Source organism: Centruroides sculpturatus, unplaced genomic scaffold (genome assembly GCF_000671375.1).
Source record: "Centruroides sculpturatus isolate CEXI.00-Female unplaced genomic scaffold, Cexi_2.0 scaffold14, whole genome shotgun sequence".
Lineage (NCBI taxonomy): Eukaryota > Metazoa > Arthropoda > Arachnida > Scorpiones > Buthidae > Centruroides > Centruroides sculpturatus.
The window spans coordinates 1,628,594-1,644,118 of record NW_019384312.1 but is presented as its reverse complement, the minus strand read 5'-3'; the positions used below and the strand labels follow the sequence as shown (position 1 = coordinate 1,644,118).

Here is a 15,525-nt window from a genome sequence, read left to right as displayed (position 1 = left end):
GTAGAAAGCACATCTACATTTGAAGTTTGCTATCATTTTTTTTTATTAACACTTGATGTTACATATACTCTTAAAATGTGAATAAAAATAAACATTGTAAATATTTTTAAAAAAATTAAAATTGTGTCATAAGAATGGATGAAACAAAATTATCATACATTACTTTCAATAGCACTAATTTACAATAATTGAATAAGTTAAAATCAATTCATAACTTCAACGTGCAATATATAAAATTGTGTAAAATATCAATAATTACGCTTTTGTCAGTACTTATTAACCAAAAACATTAAAATATCAAAGTTTATAAATTTATAACTGCGTGGCACTTTCAGACAGGAATGCTTCGTTTCTCGTGCCAAACGGTCGCTGAATCGTGGGATATCTGTCGTTCGCTTGATTCTTTACATTTAAGGGAATGTCATAACCCACTATAAAGAAAAAGAAAGTTAAATCAACATCCTACAACAAAGTTTGCAATTATAGAATAAACTTAGTTGTTTGTTTTTCACTTCAAATCTTTGTGCAAAATGCAAGTATTTGCTTCCTTTTGATGAAACAACGAAAAGTTATACAATGTTCACATATTTCATTGAAATTCAGTATTATTTAGGACATTCATAAGACAAGGCAAATCAACTTAAGCTCAGGGCCGGCCATCGGGGGGTGCGGCGGATGCTATGCACCAGGGCCCCGCGATTGAGGGCGGCCCCAACATTATCAAGAACTAAAATAATGTACTCTTGCACATGAAAACTTGACAATATTCCTATCGTCAGTATGACGAAAAGTACATTTTATCTAAACATTATTATTGTAATCTCTGAATTTCGACAATCTTCAAACTAATTCTTGATGATGCGAGTGTTTAGTTTTTATTATTTGATTCGGGGAACTCCCGAAGATTCCCACCTAAATTGGACTTTTCAGAAAAAAATCTCAATACCATATAGCCTGCGTTAAGAAATGAAAATAATACTGTGGCCGTCGGCCATATAAAATTATATGTATACTAGCTTACCTGTCGCGCATTGCTGCGATCTCAGAAGAAACAAAATTCAAGCAAACTCGTTATGATGAAATTCAATTTACATTTTATTATTTTTATTGAAACTTATTATTATTATTCATTTTCATCGGGAAAACATTTCAAAGTGTCGTTTCAATTCTATTTATTTATTGGAGTGTTTGTGGATACACGATATTTTTTGTTTTTCCGTCTGGTGCGTACACGAATAAATTGGAAGGTTTTTCGACGCGAGCCGGCCACATACAGTTGTCCACGCGAGAAGCACGGATTCTCCAAATTTAGCCCACACACTCGCTGCGATTGTCAGAAGTGCGATATTCCCCATTTTTATATATATTTTTAAATCCTTTATAATTTTAATTATTTAATTGCTCCTTCCTCTCTTCCTTGGCATGTTGTGAAATTTCTGATAGTTGGATAATAAACCGTTTTATTGTAATTTGTCTTTTTAAATTATTAGATGATATTAAAATTTGGAAAAGGGGATCCCTAGATCGGTAAAATAGGCGAATTTCCTTCTACAACTTCGGTTGTTGTTCGGTATACAGTTAAAGTTTTAACAAAGTTCGAGCGAATACGTAATTAGCAAAAAAAAAGTTGAAATAAAGTGATTAAACAAACATTATTACAAATATCATAAATAACAGTTCACAAATGCATATATAGAAATATTTTTTGAAGGGGGAAAATGGTCTTCACAATTTGAAATCGATCAAACACACTGTGCTCGAATGCTCGTGTAAACGCGTGCCATCTATTGTAGGATAAATGTACTTCGCGGGAGTGTATTAAAAAACTTTCCAAAGTTTCATGGCAATCGTACTATGCCACAAACCTTCGCTGGAGTATATTAAACAACTTCCCAAAGTTTCACGGCAATCGGATAAACAGTGTGGTAATGCATGAAGGACACACACACACACAGACACACATACATTCATTTTTATATATATAGATTTGTATATAGTCGTAGTTTTAATGTTTCTTTTATAATTTCTTCTATCTCTTTTTGTTTGTCTTATTTCTGGAACTTTCTGGTGACCGTTATTGTCTCTGGGTAGGATTAGCCGTTCTAAGAATCAAAGAGAACTGTTATAACTGATCTGTTGTAACTTGATCTAAGTGTCAGATCAAAGGTAGAAATTCCTACATACTTTTTGAATATCTGAGTGAGTTCTTGTGTAGTCGTCACTCCAGTCAGTTGTAACCGAGAGTGAATAAAATCTGATTTTTCTGATATTTTCCATAAGGAACAAACTTCAATTATTATTAGGTATGTAAATTTTGAAGAGAAAAGATTAATTATAAATGAATCATTTATAGGGTTTATTGAAGCAACTGATGTGACTGGAGAAGGACTAGCAAAAACTCTATTGAAAACATTAAGTGAGCTTGATTTACATATGAATTGTAGAGGGCAGGGATACAACAACGGTAGCAACATGAAAGGGAAATATAAAAGTGTACAATCTAGAATAATTGCTCTAAACCCTCACGCAGTATATGTGCCTTGCCTATCACACACTTTTAATTTATTAATTTGTGCTGCCGCTTCCAGAAGTACGTATTGTAAAAATTTTTGGGGGATATTGCAACGTTTATATTGCTTATTTTCTGCATCTACAAAGAGATGGGAAATTCTAAAAAAGCATTTAAACATTACTCTTAAACCATTATGTGACACTCGTGGGAAGCCAAAATAGATTCGGTTAAAGTAGGGTATACACAGTTTGAACAAACTTGTAATGCCCTAGAAGAATTTATTGATATAAGTAACGATAATACAGCAGTATCCAAAGCTAAAAGTCTGTTGGATTCAATACAAGATATGCCATTTATTTTATGTTTAATAGTAAGGTTTGCAATGTTGTCTAAAATTAACGCTATCAATATACTATTTCAAGTGAAAACAATTATTCTTGAGTCAGCTTTTAATTTAGTCAATAAACTTAAAAGTGAAATCCAAAATTTAAGAACAAAATTTAACACATTTTTCAACAAAGCAAAAGTGTTTGCACGTAATTTGAATATTTCAAAACATTTTCCTGAAAAACAAATACGAAAAAGAAAAAGGTTATATTTCTAAATAGCAGATGAAGTTATAGAAAACCCGGTAGAGGAATTTAGATGTTATTTTTTTAACACTGTAATTGATATTGTTATTGTACAAATAGAAGATAGATTTAAAAGTATACCAAATATTATTTCTGATTTCAAATTAATCACTGATATAAAAACCTTAGAAAAACATGAATTAGAAAAATGTTCCAAAAACTTTGTAAAGTTTTATAACAAGGATGTAGATGAAAACCTAATCCAGGAAATTGGTTTGCTATGGGATTTGATTTTGAATGAAAGGGATGTAAATAACGCACGACACATATTGCAATACATACTAAATAATAATTATAATGAGTTATTTCTAAATGTATTGACTGTGTTAAAACGTTTCTTTACGTTGCCAGTTACTATAGCAAGTGCTGAGCGCTCTTTCAGCAAATTAAAATTAATAAAGAATTATCTTTGGTCCAGCATGTGTGCAGAACGCTTAAATGCACTTGCTATATTAAGCATCGAAAAAAAAAAAATTGCAAAAAATTGTAATTTTTCTGAAGTAGTTAATGTATTAGCAAAAACAAAATCACACTTTAAACAAACATGCATTAGTAATATATGTTCGTGTTTGTAATTTTTTTTACTTTACAAAAAATTTAGGGCCCAAATAGTTTCTTGCACCTGGACCCCTTTATAGAGAAGGCCGGCCCTGCTTAAGCTTCCCAATTTCTTTCCTGCAAAACCTTGTTAATTTTTTAAATTGTTTCTACAATATCTTTTCAACAACATACTGTCACACTTCATTTGTAGCTTTGTCATATCAAAATTACAGATGAAGACGAAAGCTGATTTTATATATTTTAATATAAATAATATATAAAACAACATAGCAGATCTCAATTCTGTGTATTTGGAACCACCCAAGCTCCAAGAAAAGAAGTACAAATTGCCCCAATTGCTATTAGCATTTCTCCTACGGTAAATTCGGTCAAAATTATTCCAACAATAATTGCAGCATTCTACATTGCCAAATATTTCTGCTGTCACACTATATACAGTGAAACCCCTGTTGACGAACTTAATCCGTTCCGCGACTCCGTTCGTTAACCAAATTGTTCATTAACTGAAGCAGTTTTTTCCATAGAATGCAAATGCAATTTATCCATTCTAGCCTTGATTTTATTTGTAAAATACAGTAGGTTTTCTGTGATGAAAATGTATGGAAACTTAGTATCTATTATTACAGCAACGAACATGTAAACTTTATTTAATAAAATAGCACTGTACATACCTTCGTTTGTTGTAGTTGGTGGCAGAGGAGTGGAAATATACGGAGCTTAATGCTTAGAAGGGGAATCTCCCTCCAAAAAAAATAACTGGTAGCACTTCATCGGGAGATACTTCGAGTCCAGGTTTCTTTTGGTAAGGAACAAGAAATTGATCTAAAGTTTATTGTCTTACTCTTTTAATAAAGACTTCTCAAATGCGATAGCGCATTGTCGTTTTCTGTTGCCACTATTACTTTTCTCTTTTTTGGTTGCCATATTGTTTAAATATATAAATCACAAAACTGAAAAAAGAAGTTTAGCACAAACACTCGGAAAAGCAATGCTTAACTCGCACATGCCTAACAGCAACTAAAATTTGATACAAAAAACCGTTACGTTCGTTATCCAAGACAATTTTTTTTCCAAATAAAAGTTTGTTAACCGACTTGGTCGGTAACCAGGGCGTTCGTTAACCGGGGTTCCACTGTAAATGGAAAGCCAAATCAAGAATGTAATTCTTCCTGTTACTCTCTCATCCTCCAATTACATCACGGAATACAAAATTATAAATATGGTAAATAGACATATTTGGCAAGAGAAAATTGCTAACCACGTTTCCTGTGTTTATAAGGGTGATTAATTCAAATCACCCTTATTGCAAACACGCATCCTATCTAAGATAAGAGGCCTTTTTGTTAATTTGCGTGCTAATTCCAAGTGTCACACGACAGTCTTCACTAGATTCTTGTGTAATACCCAAAGTACTTGACAATTATTTCCGAATTATCAATTCTATATTCTACTAACTAATTGTTAGTATGCAAGAACCTCCAGTAATGCCTTGTTTTCAACAATAGAGAATAAAGTAACACTTATTAAACAATTAATTAATTACCTTAATTATCCCTCAGAAAAGAAATTCTCTATTCGTCAACTTACTTATGCTGCTCCCATTTTCGTTACTTTGTTGATAAGCGTGAAAGTACGAATTCTCGGCGCTGGAAGGAGCAGGCGAGGATGTCTGTCCTTGTCTCAAAATATCCGAACCTGTAAAGTTCATCGACATTGAAGTACCGATTCGACCTTGGTAGTTTCTACTTACTCTTTTATACCTTTCAAGTCGTAATCTATCGAATAAAACTTCAAACACTTCAAAGTGACGAACACTACGATGGATAACACACCACTCCACGCTAATATTACGCTCCCCGCTGCCAAATTCCACGCTATCACCTGCAGAATATATCTTTACTTGTGGGTGTTTACTTGCGTAAGCGTCTAGAAAGATTACTCACCATTCGAGAGGTATCGATCTCCCCCTTAATCATTCCATCCGGGTATTCGAAAACGGGTGCTGCTATCAACCCCCAGATTCCCGCCCCCAGATGCACTGAAAGTGTGTACATATTTGAGAATTTTCGTTAGTTTTTTCGGTCTTCTAGATCGAATAGTACTCACCACCGACGACGTGAATCTCGTCTTCTCCTTTGAAGAAAGCCACCACAAGGTGAAGAAAGAAGGCAAAGAGGCTTCCTATTACCCCCACTGTTACGGACGCCCACATGGGGAACCTGTCGCAACCGGCACTCACCGACACCTGGCGATAAATTTATCGAATGAGAATCGAATCCGGACTCTCTTGACGGAAGCACTCGACATTTCGCTTCCAAAATTCCGGGTTTTTTCAGTTTTCAGGCCGAAAATACAAGATGCTATTTACCATTCCTGCCACTGATCCTGCCAGAAAGTAGGAAAGCGAAACGAGTGCGTCGGGTCGAACCTCTCGGCGGCTATTTTTGCAGCATTTCTCTAAACGATAGCAACACAGGTAGGCGGCACCCCCGAAATTTGCCGCCAAAACGGTAGAAGTGATAGCATCGACTATGGACGAAGTGGTCAGGTTTTGCACCTTTCTTCCCGCCTGCGTTCCACAGGCGATGGCCACGTAACCGACAATCAGCAGGAAACTTCCCACGATGGATATCTGCGTAAAGGATTCGAATTAACACGTCATCGAAGACGTCAAGAGTACAAAGGTTGCTTACCGGTATGGTATGTCCGGGTTTTCTCTGCACGGTGTCCGATCTGACCGATCTGGGTCCGGCCGTTGCCACGGCAACCGTGGCACACGCACCGGCGCTTACGTGGATCACACCTGCACCCGCGTAATCCTACAACGACACAGGTTAAGGATCATTAAAAACTCTCCAATAACCAGAAAATCATAGCACTAATACCCAAAAGTAACGCCTGGGTAACATTCCTAAAATGCCAAAGATTACTTCAAGCGTTCGACCAATTTCAACAGACCCGATTACGTAACACTGCAAAGTATTAACGTCATTGAAGAACAATGCAAATATTATCCCGAATAATTCAACGCTTAATATACTGCAAAATGAAAGGCCCAAGTGTTCTTACCGTAAAAATGGTAAATTTTTTCTTCGTACGATTTTTATCAATACAATGCAAAAACAAACTTACTCGATAATACATTGCGCCATTCTGGTACAACCATCCGAATGGACTCCAGCACCAATGAACCACGAAAGGATGGATCAGACCTTTAAATGGGAGGATTAAAACACCAGAAGATTGTCTTTTATAAATAGAGGCTTAATTACTTACCGGAAACGAGGATTGTGACGATGACGTAAGAGACGAACGTTCCTCTGTCCGCCATGGAAGACACCACGATGGAACAGACGGTGGCATCCAGTGTCAAATGAAAGAACCAATGAGACGCATCATCGGCACTCAAATTCAGTCCGGCGAAGTTTTTACTTCCTACGAATCCGAGACCCTCGCCAAACGCTATACCGTATCCGATTAACCAGTAGATTATACCCGCTATCACTTGAAACACAGAATTCTGAGTTTAAGAGGACAGAGCATCCGATTAACCGGGGTGTAATTAATCAACGTCACGTCCTTACGAGTTTGGGGGATTAACGAGTATATGCACAAGTTAATTATATTGTTATTTAATAAATAAAGCAATAAATTGTCACACGGGGAAAGCCCCGTTGTTACGTTTTGCAACTTCCCAAAACACTTATTTACAATAAATAGTATTTCCTGTATTTAAATATTTACATCCGCTACACGTGGAGAAGTGACGAAATGACGTAAAAAATCCCCCTCTATAAAATTAGAAAAAAAAACCTGTACTTACTCGTATGGTAGATAAACACTACTAAGACGTGAGAAGCGGAATTCTTGCGAGAACCGTACTGTACCAGAGGAAATCCACTTTGCATAACTGCATTATTAAACGTAACACAGATTTCTGCATTAAAAACAAACGATTACGTTGAAAGTAGTGTCGAGTACTTACGCAAGACTAAAAGGCCCGATAGAACAAACAAGACGTGTCGATTGTCTCCATTTAGTTGCAGTAGGGCCTGGGAAAACCGAAGAATTTCGTCGGTTAACTGTTGCTGTCCGCATCTCGTGCGATTGCAAAAAGGAACGATTTGCTCGATGGAGTTATGCTGGTACGACACGTTTGCCGAGTCGTCCATCTTCGTTACGACGACGCAAACGAGCGCGTGCAGGTGGTCCTACACGTCATCGACCACCCTCCGATACGTACCATCTGCCGCACGTGCGGTCGGACACTTTACTCCTTTCGTATTGAATTACGTCGTAAACGAAACTCCGTTTTTCCATCTGGTGGTAAAAGTTTTCAACGTCTGAAAATTCATTAAAACGCCCGCGTAAGATGCGAACTCGGATCCTAACGCGCGTGACCGAGTTATAGACAGAAATTTATTTAAAATGGCGTTAAATGTTAATATTTTAAGTATAATGTATTTTTAACGTCAAAATAATTGTGTATAAATTAGTTTTCGAGACAATAATGGCTCGTTTATTGGAACATTCTTACACACGTCTTACTCGGTCTGTTCTTGTTAAACGGAAAAAAAGACACAAAACTGTTTTTCTGCGCATTACTTATTACGTACTTCCGTTTTGTCGGAAAGTAAAATTTCTGCTTTTCTCCTCTATATCCCAAAGGATTTGCGGTTTTAATCGACACACCAATAAGACACAAGATAATTGGAAAGTATTTAACATAATTTAATGGCCTGGTGTGTTTAGTAAAACACAAGCCGAAACTGCCATCTTCGCCTTCGACAGAAAAGTGCCGCCATATTTAGTCCTTTTTTTTTATTTTTCTTTAATTCGTCGCTTCTAATTTTTCATCTATTTTTTTCTCTTCAAAACTATTTGATTGAGGTAAATTTATGTCAGTTTGACTTGTTTTATAATAAATTTTAAAGTATTTCGATCAGTTTAACAGAAGTCGTTTCGATTAAATATCAACGCCATGTTTAGTCCTTCCACGTGTGCGAATTAAAATACTATTTATTCACTTTTTTAATGTTCGTTTTCGCTTGTTTCTAATTATGCTTCGATTCAATTCTTTAAAGTAAAACACATTGATTTACATTAAAAATATTTATTTACACAATATTTAATAACTAGTTCCTTTCTAATACCGAAACCAGTAAACAATTGAAATTACAAATTATACATCGCATACATTCTTTAATTGAATTTTTTTTCTAGCAATTTCCATATTGTCCCGAATAAGATCATCTCGCATTATTTCACTTTTAATTATTAAAGTTTAATGTATAAGCAAACACAAAAATTGTCATCATAAATTAATACAAACGTGGTATACAGTATTGTTACCCTCCATCTTGTGACGTCAACTTTGACTGGCCGCAGAATGCTAAAAAATATCCGATTGGCTAGAAGGGAGGAGCTAATGTGTTCGGAGTATTCTTGAACCATGTGCCGAATTAGCAAGTTAAATTGATCGTATGTAAAAATGTCGAATGATGATTTTTTGATTAAAAATTATCATAATTATAATACTTTTTATAATAAAATTAAATTGTTTAGTCCAATCCGAGATCTTGAAATTTTACCAGCAAAACAATGACGTCACTAGTACAATGCTACGATGCTAAATACGTTTCTATTTGTTAGTAAAAATTCTGTGATACCGAACACGGCACAATAAGCACAGACAATACTGAAACATATGACACCGCCTTTACCATCTTCGAACCCATTTCGTTGCAGAATATAAATTTAATTATTATTAGAATACAATTCGAAGCAGTGATTGGATTTACTTACCGTATTAGTTTTGAATTTTCCGCACAGATTTATTCGCGTAGAAAAAATATAACACGTATGTTTAAACCTATCAAAAAATCAGTTCGCGAGCAGTTTGTCCTGACCACCAGAGGGCCTACGTGCAATTTAACTTAGGCCCTCTGGTGGTCGTAATAGAAGTTACACTTTTTATCTGAAGTAATTCGCATTTGAACTTCATACTCTAGTTCAGAACGGATGTTTTAAAATACCGGAAATTCATGAAATTTTGCGATGGCAACAGTCAAGGATAATGGAATTCACGTTGCTTAGATTCGTCAACAGATAGCGCCGACGGCAAAGTACATTATTTTTACGATAGATGGCGCGTTCGTATTATTTCACTGTAGTGAAAAACGTCACGGTAATGTAACCTATCAACGTTTAATACTTTAAATCCGGTTTCGGCCATTTTTGTAGCAATTTGCAATTATGAAAGCCAAAATAATTAAAACTATACTAATAGTTATTTTTACTACATTGGCATATGTCATTAGGATTGTGATTATTGTGGAAAGTTACTGGAAACAGTGTAAAGTAGCTTCCAAACTTGGTGTCACATTGTCGAGTTAAGTAGCTGACATTTGGTGTTTGGCATTAGTATTATAAGCACAGAGTCACTCATCTGCCGTGTATCGCAACTTGTATTTTGAGTTTCGGTATGACTTGTTTCCCCTACGTGGAAGGGTGGATGCGATAAAGAACGAAACCAGACTACAATGCAAAAGCCACTTTTATTTTTGCCTTTTGTGTCACAGACAATTTTAACAAAGTGGCGATAAACAAAGCTGACCATATATATATATCTGCAAAGATATTCAGAAATACCCAAGCTCATTTTGAAAATTTTTTGTACCTCTCAGAGTTCGAGGGCTCTCCCATTCAAATGTAAAGCGACATACATACACACACGGTATTATAATTAATCTACAATGTTTAATTATTCTTACCAACATTGACACGTCCCATTCTACCGTTAGAGTGAGAAAGATCAAAGAAATCGACACAGCACACGACGTACGCCATGTGTACACAGCTAGAACATCATTTTTTTTAGTATAGAAAGAATTTAAATGCACCGGGCTGGTGCCAACTTTGACCGTTTGGACCCTGCGCATGTGATAAAACCACCCGTTTGGGTTATAGGACGAAGACACTAAATGGGGAGAGGGGGGCCAGAAAGAGATGCTAAACGGAAGAGGTGGCACCATCCCGGAATCACAATACATATCTATCTACAGTGTTTTTTTTTTTTTAAATTTGATTTTCTTATCTACAGAATTGTACAGAAAACACGTTTTATCTACAAAAATGTGCAATTGTGTATAGGTAAGAATTATTCCCATAACTTCACCCATTTGGAGTAAATTTCGGTTGCACAAACAGGCACGACAGCATTCCGTTACGGGGTGAAAGGTGCAAATCCAACTAGGAGGGGGAAAAGATGCACGTATGCCATACTTCGAAGGCACTCCCCTCCCGCCGAGAAAGGAATGTGTGCGGAGCGATCCGGCATGGAGTTCGAGCCCGCCGGTGCAACACCGCGTAATTTTTTGGATTTTACAACTGGTCTGCTAGTAAAAACACCGACATACACACTCGTACGGGCACACTCTCGACACACAGACGGAAGTCATCTCCCGTTTGGACAACTTGGTAATGAGCAAAAAGACAATTTATACCGTAGACGGCTAATCGGAAAACGGTCCTACTGGAGGTGGGGTTTTTCGGCACGGCGAAGGCATTAAGAAAGCACGACCCACCGGGTTTCTCTTGCAGGAAAGAGATACGACACCGAGGTGCAGTTTACATTAGTGCAGTATAAATCCTACTCAGACACATGTTTTGAACTAGTCGCCTACGGTAACAATCCGGTTGTACCGCCACAAACTAAGTTTTGGAAAAAAATGCATCGTTCCACATTAACGCACATATTTAACAACAGATATAAGATATAACACACAGGAACTCTACCCACATTTACATATATTTTTCTAGCGTCGTCGTCTCCCATTCGATATGTTGAAATGTCCGCCAGTCCGGTGAGGCTGGGGACGCTAACGATATTTGATTAGCAATTTCGACCGCACGCATGTCGTGTCTCCACCACGAGAAAAAAAGCGACACGGTGGAACGTTAGGCAGCCCCTCCACCCGTAGATGCTGCAGGCTGCAGAGGCCTCTTACCTCCTCCTCCCTTACGGTCAAATTTCTGGATGGTGGCAATTGGCCGGCTCGATTGTTGGCCGAAGTCTATTAATCTGTAGTGATGGGTGATAAAACATGGGGTGCGTGCACGAATACACTAACTCCCGTGTGTCGCGTCCATCTAAGAGGACACAAAACTACTGCGTACATACGGCACACATACGTACAAAGGCACAAAGGGATATTCGCAGTCCTCGTGGGATGTCGGGGGTGGCCGAGTCCCAAATGCTAGAGGCACGTCTTGCAGGACGAGGAAGCCACGCTCGCTTTCTAAGGGAGACGAATGTCGACGAAATGTTAAATAACATCAATAAACATCAAAACTTTGCATGCTATTCACACAAATATATTAAATCTAAAGAAATTGATAATCATAATTCTATAATTCGTACCTAAAACCAGATTATCCACAACAGTTTACATATTAACACTAGATAATGTGAGTCTATACATTTATATTGTCTGCGTATTCATTTGCGAACTGAGAGTAAATATAATAATCTCGAGAGGCGATACAAGACACAAAATTCCGTAAAAAACGTCCCTATTATTCTGGAGAACCCGCCGACGCGCACGGAATCGGTAGAAAACATTTATCTAGAATTAAAACGGAGAATGGCCGATAACACTAATTGAGTTCCTCCAATTAATTGCGATTAATATAATAAATTGAATTAAACTTTGTCTCTTCTATCATCGTCTGAGGTTATAATGTTTACAATGGTTCTTCATCCTGTATATAAGTTCTATATACATTTTGTGTGTGTGTGTATATATATATTTAAATTTCATGTTAATGTTTAACAGGCACTTAAATTTCAGCCTGACATCTAAATATTAAGGCAACTAATTTTAAAATAAAGATAATAATAATATAATATAATAATAACTTATGTAAAAATCCCAGGCTGATAAAACAATTATGCAAAATTTCCAGCTAAACGACGTAAGTATACACGTACGAGCAATTCATCATTTTATTTTTCAAATTTCCGTAAGGGAAAATATGGGATTTTAATCATATATGGGATGACTATGAATAAATTTTATATATATTTATATGTATATATAATATGGGTCGAATTAAAAACCCTATAAGCACTTAATATGTATTATGACAAAGCTCTGAATTAAAAAGGGGCAAACACCTGAGATGCTAAGTATTATATGACTAAAATATAATTAGAATTTGTCTTCACTTTCTAAATTTGATGATAAACACGAAGGGACGACACACGAACACAAAATTTTTCCCAGTGTATGCAGGAAAGTTTGGGATTCATTTAGGTACCAAAATATCACTGCACGTTGACTCACTCACTACAAACAAACTAGATGACGTAGAGGTATATCGGTAATGAATTAACCAGGGTGCGAGCTACAGTTGTCCTGTTTTGGACTAGGGGACACACGGCTCGCCAGAAAGACCCTGTTACCACGTTGAAACGAGGTGGAACCATCTAATAATAAATCTGTTTTTGCTTTTAAAGTTCATATACCATCTACACATTATATCTCCCACCAATAATATATCTCACATTTACAAATATAATATAATATATATAATATATATGTATATATATATATGTATAGATATATACAATCAATGGAACTTTTCCCTAAATTACAAAAAAAAATGAACAAACATCCCGTTTAGTATTTTATGCACGAAGAAATGCTGGGTCGGTGCTTCCACAGAAACAAAACCGGTAAACTGAAATGTCCGATTAAAAAAAATGAGAGTCACGACTTCGACCGGTCTGCGCTGAAGCTTCTCTTACCATTTTTTGAACTTGGGCCTAGAAAAGTCTTCTGGGAAGGAAAACTTCATGGCAATCTTTCCAGACGTAACCTAAGTCTGTCGTCTTCTCCTTCCGGGCGAGGGTCCACGGTGGTGGAGCGACCGAGTCTTCCGCCGGGCCGGAAATCCGAGACCAATTACTCTCTTGGACAGGATAAAACGGGGACGGGCGCGGAGCGCTCTCTCCCCGCCGTCCAAAAGGGAGACAGAACGCAAAAGGAGTAAAACCATCCGTCAGAGGCACAAAAGGAAAGATCCGAGAAAGAGCTTGAGTGTCGGAAGTCCGGACAAAATGGTGCATGCGGAAGAGCAACGGCGATCTTGGGCCAACGCCTACTCGCCAAACATTTGGTAGAGATGCTGGTATTGTGACTTGGGAGGACTCAGCGGATTGAGGCTGTATCCATAGGGCGGAGGCGCCTGAGCAGCGGCGGCGGCCGGAAAGGAAGCCAGAGGAACGGTGGAGTTGGGAAGGATGGCGGTGGCAGAGGCAGCACTTGCTGGCTGCAGGTGAGCAGGCAGCGGATGGGTGGCGGTGTGGGTGGCAGCGTAAGGCACGGTGGCACCCACGGCAGGTCGGTTGGTGGTGTGGTGGTGGTGGGCGGGCGGAGGTGCCGGAAGCTGATTGGCTGCAAACGGAGCGGCATTTCCAGCCGATATCTGTCCCGGAGCCAGAACGTACTTTTGAGACTGGTTGGTCGGCAAATAGGTAGGTTGGGCCAAACTAGAGGCCACGTACACTGCCGGACGACAATATTCCCTGCAATGTAAAATGGCACAAGATTAGTCAAATTTATCTTCTTGTAAACTGATTGTCCAAGTTACTGCAATCATTAAAAATTATCATATATTTTTATACATTAAATTTGAAATGTTAAATCTATAATATAATGCATCATACTTGTCTGAGACAGACTGTTTAAATAATACAGCACTAAAATCTTCAAAATAATAATATTGACACAATTCAAATAATAACCTCTAAAATGCTTGTGTATCAACTAATGCAGAGACAGACTGATTTAAAATTTGCTTTGCCTAATACTTGCACTCTCCCCTGGCATTTTTTTATGTCTTATAACACTGGAATGTCTAAATAAGAAATAATATATTTAATCTCATCCTCTAAGTAATAGTCTGTGCATACTATGTTGGGCAATTTTGGCAATTCCAAACCCTCTTTAAAGAAGTTTGTGGTTCCAAATTTGTTGCAATACTAAAACAAAATGTTTCGTGTACTTTGGAGCATTACTACTTATGGGAAACATTAAAAATATTGTCTATCAGAAGTAACCAAGAATATGAGAAGACAACACGCAACATCACTCGGTAAAACAAAGATTCATAGATGTTCGGAAAAAAACGTCGAGTTGTCGATATGTCGAGAACATGCTCGACATCTCGAACTCTGTTCACATTTACAATAATTTTTGTTTCATTGGCTTTTAATTTCATAAAGAATAAAAACAAAATTTGATTTATTACAAAAAGCTTTATCCTATGATACCAACTCAATCCATTTCTAAGTGCAAATTCACAATTATTCCCAACTGGCCATATTTACACTATGTCCAACTTGATGATAATGTCATTAATCAATTCTTTATACCAACTCTAGTCCAATATGCATTGTATGCATGTGGATTGTTAAATACAGTAATGTACAGTACAAGTGATTCTAAAATAAACATTTGAGATAAATATATTACAGATATAACAGAGTATCTGAGTGTGTAAACATCAGTCTACCTTAACTGAATGGAATTATTCTTTTTATATTCCAAATTCAAAAAGTTTAGTGGCTCACTTTTACATCATCTAAATTTTATTACTGTAAGTTGACAATAGAACAGATTGAACTGGAATTAAAAAAAAAGTTGGAGAAAATTATTTTCGCCAATCCTTTTAAGAGTGATTAAGTAGAGATCAGCAAGGCAAATTATTTTGTTGCCTCATGTTCTTCCATAAATTTTAATGTTTTACATAAAT

At 36.9% G+C, this 15,525-nt stretch overlaps 2 protein-coding genes across 4 annotated transcripts in view; both read right to left on the bottom strand.

Annotated features, from left to right (window-relative positions):
• Positions 1-287: 287 nt before the first annotated feature.
• Positions 288-10,106, bottom strand: LOC111622274 (ammonium transporter 3-like). 2 transcript variants are annotated; one of them, XM_023364631.1, is made up of 11 exons: positions 7,691-10,106; positions 7,529-7,615; positions 6,982-7,209; positions 6,838-6,917; positions 6,399-6,524; positions 6,074-6,337; positions 5,812-5,950; positions 5,649-5,743; positions 5,466-5,586; positions 5,293-5,400; positions 288-431 (listed from the first exon to the last, which is right to left on the bottom strand). In XM_023364631.1, exons 1-11 carry the CDS (start codon positions 7,875-7,877, stop codon positions 313-315), a joined length of 1,554 nt encoding a protein of 517 aa, XP_023220399.1. In that variant the 5' UTR covers positions 7,878-10,106; the 3' UTR covers positions 288-312. The 2 variants fall into 2 exon arrangements, with proteins under 2 accessions (XP_023220399.1, XP_023220408.1); XM_023364640.1 differs by having other exon boundaries at positions 320-431; positions 5,249-5,400.
• Positions 10,107-10,735: 629 nt separating this feature from the next.
• Positions 10,736-15,525, bottom strand: part of LOC111622257 (homeodomain-interacting protein kinase 2-like) — a 37,439-nt gene continuing 32,649 nt past the window's right edge. For both annotated transcript variants that reach the window (XM_023364613.1, XM_023364622.1), the window contains exon 22: positions 10,736-14,296. In XM_023364613.1, the coding sequence (XP_023220381.1) occupies positions 13,870-14,296 (427 nt within the window). In that variant the 3' untranslated portion in view covers positions 10,736-13,869. The remainder of the gene's footprint in view (positions 14,297-15,525) is intronic.

Bases quoted from the DNA above. Each gene is read 5' to 3' on its own strand.
- LOC111622274 (XM_023364631.1), bottom strand. From the start codon at position 7,877: ATGGACGACTCGGCAAACGTGTCGTACCAGCATAACTCCATCGAGCAA. The intron at 5,951-6,073 runs GTAAATAGCATC...ATTTATCGCCAG, and splicing joins CAGGATCAGTGGCAGGAATG to GTGTCGGTGAGTGCCGGTTG. The intron at 5,587-5,648 runs GTGAGTAATCTT...TATATTCTGCAG, and splicing joins AGATCGATACCTCTCGAATG to GTGATAGCGTGGAATTTGGC.